The sequence below is a fragment of the Falco punctatus genome (genome assembly GCF_963210335.1).
Source record: "Falco punctatus genome assembly, chromosome: 6".
Taxonomy (NCBI): Eukaryota; Metazoa; Chordata; class Aves; order Falconiformes; family Falconidae; genus Falco; species Falco punctatus.
Genome location: NC_137585.1, coordinates 39,360,751 through 39,370,330, shown reverse-complemented (window position 1 = coordinate 39,370,330; position 9,580 = coordinate 39,360,751). Strand labels below are relative to the sequence as shown.

At 38.1% G+C, this 9,580-nt stretch overlaps 1 protein-coding gene across 2 annotated transcripts in view; it reads right to left on the bottom strand.

Moving 5' to 3' along the window:
* Positions 1 to 277: 277 nt before the first annotated feature.
* The window catches only part of ACSS3 (acyl-CoA synthetase short chain family member 3), a 117,816-nt gene continuing 108,513 nt past the window's right edge, over positions 278 to 9,580 (bottom strand). For both annotated transcript variants that reach the window (XM_080393266.1, XM_080393267.1), the window contains 3 exons: positions 1,576 to 1,675; positions 1,321 to 1,496; positions 278 to 1,039 (listed from right to left, as the gene is read on the bottom strand). In XM_080393266.1, coding sequence (XP_080249392.1) covers positions 965 to 1,039; positions 1,321 to 1,496; positions 1,576 to 1,675 — 351 coding nt within the window. In that variant the 3' untranslated portion in view covers positions 278 to 964. The remainder of the gene's footprint in view (positions 1,040 to 1,320; positions 1,497 to 1,575; positions 1,676 to 9,580) is intronic.

Sequence of the window (9,580 nt, the reverse complement as noted above, 5' to 3'; positions counted from 1 at the left end):
AAAAGGATTTTTATGTATTGTTCAATTAAAAGCCTGCAGCTTGAGAAGTAATGGATGCAGCGAATGTATCCTCCATCCCTTCGTTTGTTGAGAATCCTGTAAGTACTATGAAACAGCCTATAACGTCAAGAATGGGCTGCCTAGCATCTGTATTTGCTGAATTTCTTGCTTATATATATCTCAGTGAACCTGAAACACCTAATTATGTCAGCAAAAGCACATTTTGGTTATCGTTATCATAAGTGGTACAAACCGCAACAAAATTATCAGAAAATGCAAAGTGTAAATTGCCTGTCTTTATTTAAAATACATGGGGTTTACTGAATATTACTATGGACAAATCAACATTTTCACAGAGCCGAAAGCCAAAAATTATCCAGTATTCTACAAAAAAGACACTTCAGAAAGTTACTGAGTAAAAAACCTATAGGAATCTAATTTATAGCAGAAATACTTCAGCAAAAAAAATACCCCTGGAATCAAGAAAATTAATTATAAAATTTATAAAAATTTAAAAGATGTAAAGGCTCATAGTTTACAAGTGAGGACAATTTATGTCTGCAATAATTTTCACATTAGAATTCCTATTTATGCTGTCCTCAGGCTTACTTTTTGTAAGCTGTTTTAGCCAAACTCAAGTTACTGTTCACATTATACAATAATGGACTGAAATGTAAAGTTACATGATATCATATGAGACAGATAATCCAGTGACTCCTTCCTTTTAAGGCTATAGAAATGTGTGAATTCTGTTTGCAAGTCTTAGCAATCTTAATATCCAGCATATAATGACAACCTGCAGAGACTTCAGTATGCTTCATTGCCTGTGACAATATGGTAAAGAACACAGTAAAATTTCTGAAGTTAAAAAAATTTAGTCCCAAATCATTACTAGTTTTTTGAAACGTGGTATTTCCTAACAGAAAGGCTCTTTGTATACTTCAGTAATTTGTTACCAGTGTTATTACCCCATTTGATTTTTCTTTAGCACTTCTTCAATGTGTTTAAACACGCTGGCATCTTCAATGGTCGGTGTTACCTGAAAAGGAAGAATATACAAAAGTATGGGATAGTAAATTGTGGGCCTTCAACAGTGAAACAGAATTTCATTCAGAGAACCTTCTAAATATAGCCTTAAAAAAATCAAGAAGAAAGTATCTGGAAAGCCCTGGAACATTAAATTACAGTAGAAACAAAATATAATGTGCTACCTGAAGTCACAGACCAGTTGCAGAACGGTCTAGAGAACTGAAACCATAATGTTGTGTCTTCAGATGTGCATGTGTGCCTAATTCATGAAAGAATGCATCTCCAGCTTACCTTATATGGCTTCCCGCTGACGAGGGCAGAAAGAGCTGAACGTGGTATCTTGCCAGAGCGTGTTTTTGGCAGCTGTTTTACAAACACCCCCTTCTGGAAGGCTGCTACTGGACCAATGTTACTTCGAACTTGCTCAACAATTTCTTCCAAAATCTTCTCCTCTTCTGTCTTTATATCTAGTGAAGAAGTTCATATCCTTTACTTTTTAGGGAACTTTTGCAAATCTTAGTAACATCAGCACCAGTGAGCTCTCACCTTCTCGCAGTACACACAGCGCAAACGGGACGTGTCCTTTTAGCGGATCCTCCTGGCCCACCACAGCACAGTCTGCCACAGCAGGATGGAAAAGGACACACTGAGGGACAGAAAACAGAACTAAACTGAACTAACAATAACTGAACGCTTCAGTGAAAAAAATCCATAGGCATGGATGTAAAAACCAGGCTTATTTCTTACATTTTGACAGCAAAAAGTATTTAGTCAGTACACCTCAGGATTCTAACTACACGTTGCAGATGCATATGCGTATACTTTCATACACACTTATGTGTAGTTTGTGAACAAACATCAGAAATAAAAACTATGGCAGCACAAGATACAAATACAGAACAAAGCAAAGGCAATTTCCTTACAGCTTTGAGAGAACATCTTTGGTTTTGCTAGTGAGATCTTTGGTGGAACAAATAACATTAGCCTAACATTACGAATAACATGGAGTTAAGTGCATGGAGTAAAGACCAAAACCACAGAAGCGCTCCTACTATAGGGCTATAAAGTCATACTGGGTCATTCTCTCTGACTTGTATCTTTTTCACTCCTTGCTGACCAAAGGCATAGTTTCAACAAAAGCCAAATCCAGGCCCTACCCCATCTTGCAGCCGGCCTAGTTCAGCTCACTCTGGGAAACACTGGGTCAGCCTCCTTAGACAAAAAAGGGAATCAGACCAGAGTCCCCTCCTTCCTACTGCACATTTCTGCAATTATACAAGTGATGGACAGTAGCACTGATATCTCAAACTCTCTTTTATGAAATCAAGTGAGAGATTTTCTTTTCATTCCACTCAGCTAAGGTTCTCATTTCCTAGGGAAAAAAAGTCACCAAGATGTCTCAGTACATTCTGAGATGTGTGTCACCAAGTCTGAGACAAAGCTGGACTTAAGATACTAGCAGTTGTGAATCCTCTTCCAAAGCAACTGAATCTTTTCATGTAGGTATCACTGTCCCTTGGGGCATCTTGCTGTCAACAGTACTTTCAACATTTCCTCTGTACTCAGCCACACAGAGGACCTAATGTGACCCTGTACACAGGCCACACAGAGGCCAACATAATGTGACTGTGCATATTAATTTATCTGTGCATACAAGGACTACATCTTTGATAATAACAGATCTTCACATAATTTGTTGTCAAAATCAGACAGTGGGATGACTGAAAGGAAGACTAACTAAAATAAGTTTTAACAATAAAGGCTTTTTTTTTTTTAAGTAAGTAGGAACACATCATTTGCATTGCCTACTCAGACAATGCCGTCAGCATGAGGAAGATGACAGGAAAGGTACAGAGAAGACAGAAGAAAAAAATCCTGAAGGAATGGAAAGCTGAATCACTGCTGTTCCAATTAACAACAGGAAGGCTCTTGAGTAACCTGGCTGTGAAACCAGTGGTGGCAAGAACAATTCAAAGGGTCTCCCATAACCCATCCTCAAAACAGATTTTAACATCCTTTGGATTTACAGACACAACAGGAAGGAGAAACTGGCTGTCTCGTGTCATGGTTACTACAATACACAACAAGTAGTTTTTAGCAAAATAAATCTGCACGGTGTTTCTCGCATACTTTAACTGAAGCTATACTCATTTCACAAACTACGCTCCTAGAAACATCCCATGCTACAAAAATACAAACAGGAAACAGCTTAATAGTAGAGGAATGCTCTATCAAAGCACAAAAGCATGATATTTTACATGCAGCTTTTGAAACTGTGTATTTTTTAGAGGAATTAAATGGGACGTGCATAAGCCATATATAGAACAGCAAGCACAACAGACAAGTTAGTTCTGGCTGGGCTTATCCCAGAACTAGAAGGGCAGAGGAGCCTGCTGCAAAAATGCTGAAGCTAAATATGCACACGTACACTTGAATTCAGATGCAGCCTACTTTGTCCCAAAGTCATTGTATCCAAACTGACAAATCATACAGGAATGAGTCTTACACAACTCCAAATTTCCATGGTATTTCAATGCATCACATATTTATGCACTTTGGTTGCTTCTAGTCCAGAGCCTCAAGAACTCAATCCATTTCCTGCTATAAATACCCATTCTTTGCTGATCTGACTTCTTGACCCTGACCACAGCAACTTGATAGCCATATATAACCAAAAAAAAAAAAAAAGAGGGAGGAATGAATTATGGAGAAGTGGACTAGTAAGGTCTTCAATCAAAGTAACTATTATTTTCCACAGAAACATAGGAAAAAGGTCTGTAGTAATCCAACATTACCATCAATACTATAATTACCTATTGGGCATTAACAGGATGCCTATGGTGGAGATTTAAGTGTTGCCAACTCATTTTGTAGTAGCTTGTTTGTGTTACTCTAGTCTGCCACTTGTTCATAAAACTATTACGGTAAGCTGCAATATTGCAGTCAGTGTATTTTTCTTCAATCTATCCAAAATCCTATCAACTTTGAGACAGCTAATTTTAAATGATTTAAAATGTAAATATTAATTCTAAAACTCTCCAACTTTGTAAAAAGCTGAAAAAGACTCATCACAGTTTAAAAATTGTTTACAATTAAGAAAAATCTCAAGGAAGTGAAATGGCATTCCTGGAATGATCACTGGGCACAAAGACAGATGTCTAATGCAGCAGCAGACAGAAACCCCACCACGATGAAGGGGATTTCTCATCCTAAATTCCTTGATTTCAAGTCTGTAGCCTCAAGCAGGCAAGGTTTGATTTGGGCTCTTTCAGAAAGAGTCAAGGCAAGCCAGGGACACCATAGATGTACAGAGAAAAATGATGCATGGATCAGCGTAAACTGAGGTTATCATAATTTTTAACCTTCACTGACTGGCAAGGTAAACGGTAACACATACTGCACTGCAGTAAAGGTGAAGTTCCAATGATACTAACAAATACCTTAGACAAAAACCCTAAATGTTTGGAACATAATAAAGCTAAAATTGTTAGTCAAAGCACTAAGTAAAAACTCATTAAGCTTGTAATGCAGCTATAATGTAAATGCAGACAATACACTTGCTGAACAAGGTGACTGTCACTTAATTAAATGGCGATTCAGTGAACCCCTAATTCTGTATTTACCGATCTTACTGAAGAGCTAATTGTAGTCTTGTTAACGCTTTCCCATTTAACTAGCAATTTGCTGTGCACACACCAACAACACTTTTTAGCTTTGTTCAAAAGGTGAATAGAAAACCTTCTAGAATTTTGTAGTGATGACACATTTTTTGTTTCTAGCAGAAAGACTTAACTAGCAGGGAGAAAAACAGACATCAGGATTGATGGATACGAAGGTAATACAGCTGAGGAGATGATCCAATTCACCATTTGTTATATTACCTTCAGATTCAGCCTGAAGCAAAAAAGCAATGCTCTGCTCAGCCCAAGAGCAGTAGAGCAGTAAGGAGTGGGGATGAGATTCCCTGCTGTACCTTAGTAGAGCAACACCAAAAATATTACTTCAAAGAGGTTTAAGCGGACTGAAAGCCACCTTTACATCTCCATAGAGTCGAGTCAGGGCAGCAGCTGGTTCAGCTCCCTGGCTGACCAATCCTCCAAGGATTGCCTATGTTTATCTGAATTTGTTCACTTCTGCGTAACTAGAATTTCTTCTATTCTCTTTTAAGTTTTTTTTATAGCCTTTTAAAAAACAGTCACTAGAATAACAGACATTATAAAGCAAAAAATGACTAACAGATTAGTTTGTGTTTTAGTGAATAGTTAATTCAGAGTTCTTAAAAGTGTATTTTTTCCTTGTACATGTCCGGCACATCTCTTCCTACGCTTCCTGAATAAGCAATTGGTATGTTGTCAGGGAAATTTGTAACTGGCAATCAATCGCAGTGGTTCCAGAGAGGTGAGGGAACAATGGTATGAAATTCTAGTACTGTTATGAACTGCACTATTTTCAACTTTTTGAGTTCCATGGGTATTACATTAATGACTTTCAATTTAACAGCAGGGGTTCTTTTACAGAAATTTTCATTGTTCGTTTAGTACCGCTCATACAGTAAGAGACAAAACAGCTGTCAAGAAACTGTGACGGAAACACTTCAAATCAAGAAAATGATTTGAAGAATCAGTTACCAATATCTGAGTGAGCGGAGGTTATCTTTATTCGGCAGCGCTGGGTGCATGGGGGATCGCTCCACCAAAATCATGCACCTCATACAGAACTTATTCATACATATTCATTAAATATTCATGCATAAACATAGTATTTCCCAAAAATCATTAACATACTCTTGCTTTGTATGTTAATTAGCTTATCCGTCCTTCGCGCTTGCACAAATTCTTCCAAGAATTGTGGGCAGGGGTCTCTGGGACGTGGGCAGTGGTCTTTGGGAGGAAGGCCATAGGTCTTCCTCATGGTGTACTTTTCACCTTTTGCCTGGTATCTGATGGTCTTGCAAGTTTGCAGTGTTCTTATCAGTCTGAGCTAATTTATGTCCTTGTCGACCATCTGTTTCTTCTGCTTGTTTCTTTTAGTCGCTCCCTCTAGATAACTGATGAAAGGAGGAGTCTGTTTCTCTAACAAGGGGCCTGTTTATAAGTTATTTCATTAATTATTTCCAACAAACTATGGTTACATGACCTAATTACTATACCTACATTCTTTGAGTAAATATAAGTTCTTAGCCTTGGTACAGGGCTGTACAGAGGATTTCACAGCCGCTTTTGTTGTGCAACTACTAGTTTCATTAGAATATATTTCTTATTCCTCTATATTTCTATTAAAATTATTTTAGCAAATCTGTAACATTTCCCCCCTTTGAAAGAGTTGAAAATTGTTATTTCAATACTTTCACATTATTTACATAGCAGTTGTTTCAGCATATTTTGGTGGTGAACTGTATCTTGGTGGAATGGTTGGTACTTTTCTCATGATCATGCGACTGACTGCAATTCTATTGATAAACTGTTTCTTCAAACAAGCATATATTAGCATGATCATCAGAAAGACAATCAGTAACAGAAACAAAGTTTTGATTATAGATTGTATCCAAGAGCTTAGATTCCATCCCAATTTGTTAAAAATTTTCCCCAGCCAACCTTCTGACATTATCTTCTTGAATTGATTCTGTTTCCTTTTCAATTTTACCTAATAGGTCTAGATCATCTTCCACATCTTGAGTTACATTTGTGTATGTAACTCAATGTGAATGCAGCAGTGGTCCTTCCCATTTTTCGTCCAAAGGTTTTCCTGAAAAAGTCTTTATATACACATAGTTACCAGGTTTAAAAGGAGTGGATTGGTTGATCTAACCCTCTGGCCCTTGTTCCCAATACTTGTTTAACTGTCGTTAAGAATCAAGAATCAGGAGCTGGGCATTTAAATTTTCATGGCCCTTTAAGGTTGGGTCCAATTTGTGGCTGCGCATGTGTTTTTCATTGTGCAGCTTTGGTCAGGGTGTTAGCCTGAACCTCGACTAGGAGGGTCACGGAACAATTTGTTTGTCTCGCCACAAACAATCTTTACCATTTGAAAAGATGGGAGCAGGAGATGACACTCTGCACGGTTTTGCTGTTCAGCCTTTGCATTATCGTGACTACAGTAACCATCAGTATGTGTTTCTGTGAGTGCTTTTGGTCACGCCGGTATAGAAGAGTGCGATCTCCTCCTCGCAATTCGTCCTGAATAGCGGAACTCGTGGGATATCAAAGGAGAGTGCAAGAGACTGTTATATAAACAAAAGGAAAATGTTGATCTCCAGCAAAGTTACCATGTGACTTGTTATTCGTTTCTGTTCATCTTCATCAATTTGTGAAGAGAAATACCAAGGACCAGGCACAGACTACCATGGAGGGAACAGATGGACCCCGACATTATTCAGGACTGTGATGGATTCACGAGCGAAGTAGTCTGGGGTTTTTTTGCATTACATGAGACTTTGCTGGATTGTTATTCCATTATCCAATTTCTAGTTCATGTTTGTTAATAAATTGTTATTTGTTGTTTACTGGCTGTCGAGGAGTTCATTAAATTTATTGGGTGCCTAACACACGGTTTTCAAATCAAATCAAAAGGGTTGGGTAACCTATAAAAAAAAACTTAAACCAATACTTAGAGCAAAAATCAAATACTATAGTTGCTTAACACATTCCTTTTTCACATGCGTCACTATCATGACTGGACGGACTATAAGGATTTTGCATGCGCGAACTTTCCAGATTTTTCTAATACATTCTGTGGGGTTTAAAATTGCGCATGTGCATGTTCAAAGGTATACACGGATCATTCGTGTGATAAAAAATGGCTACTGCGTGTCCAGATGAAGTCCCAGACCCATTTCCCGACCTTATCACTCCGGTAAGTCTGTTAATGGTAACATTTATGGCACTATGGTCAAATGACAGGTCCCTGTTTTCAATGTAATGTTTTCTCACCACCAGACCACCGCGTCACCTGCCAGGGAAAAAGGGTCTGGAGTGCACATTGCCCCCTCTGAACGTTCTGTATGGTGAGTGTTCTCAAAACGTTTAACCTATATGGTTCATTACAAAGGGGAACAAACCTTTTTTTTTCCTTCCTGTTGTTGTTTAGGCAGAGGGTGCGTTTTTCTGCTGTCACATGAAGAACTTATGGCGGAGGTGGAAAAAGGCATTACCATATCCTCATCTACGCTTTTCTGGCGGTTTCTTTCTTTGCTATTCTATTTTTATTTTTAATCAGCCTACACTGTTATATGAATTGTTAATAGTATTTCCAGATTCTTGTTTGTTATTAAATTGTTAGCAATTTAATATTTTTAATAATTTAATATTGTTAGCAATACTACTCAAATTTGTTTAACACCATTGGGTGAAACCATAGTAGCAAATTGCATGTTAGTTATAACATGTTGAATTAATCTTATAAAACATGGAACAGCACATGGCAAAAACAATAAGGTGGCTAATCCACATAACAAATAAAATAAAATTTGTTTTACCCAGGGGCTCCCGGGAAGCCAGGAAAACAAGTCAATGTTCCAGTCTTTCCAAGTTTGGATATGTGATTTGTTTAACTAACTCACCATTGTCATCAATTTTCAAACAACAATTGGAAACATTTAATTTACCACAAACACCTCCTTCTTCGGCTAGCAGGTAATCGAGAACCATCCTGTGTTGATAAATTGCATTTTACATCAAGAGCTTTAGCTGTTTGATTAGTAATAATTTCCAAGACAGCTTGTAGAGGAATGACACTATTCAGATTGTAGATAGGTTCTCGAGCACCACTAATGAGTTCATTAGGATTCCAAGTTGCAGGTGCATAATACTGTATGATACGTTGGGGTGTCCATTCATGTAATAAATATTGGTACCCCCCTTGGGAGTTTGGAAAAATCAGCTTGCCACTGTTGCCCTGGCTAATTTTCAAACACAATTCACATTGCTGAGTCACCTGTTTTATTACAGTATACAAGTTTCGCCCTATCAATTTCTGATTTAGACTTTTATATAAATTATCAGCTCCCCAATGCATCTTATTACATTCTGTTAGGGTTCTGGTCCATATTAAATTGGATGGTACCACTATACGACCATCCCTCAAATAAATCCACTTATTTATTTTATCATTCACGTCCTGAATTAGCTTTAAGTTTTCTTTAAAATAGTTTGGCTCCTGATCTGTACTTATAGTTTGGATTTTACCATCTGGTATTAAGGATAATTCCTCCTTTCCTACCTCCTCTGCTACTTGTCTGGCCTCATGGTTGGCCAGGCAGTTTCCAATTTCCAAATCAGTGCCTCAGTGGGTCATCTTATGCTCTTCCTTCCTGGATGACCCTCTTATAACGGAGGAGGTCATTCCTCACATCAAGGTCTGGCATGGCATATGTTCCCACCGCTCAACGCCTACTGGGTTGCAGCCAACAGCAGAGCTCAAGATTCTTCTTGGTGGCAAACACCGAGGCCAACCCAGTCTTGCCCTTGATTGTGGCAGGAGGCACTTGACCAACCTTATTCCTTGTACTTTGTTGTCAATGCAGAGTTTCATCTGGCATCCCATAACAAGTCAC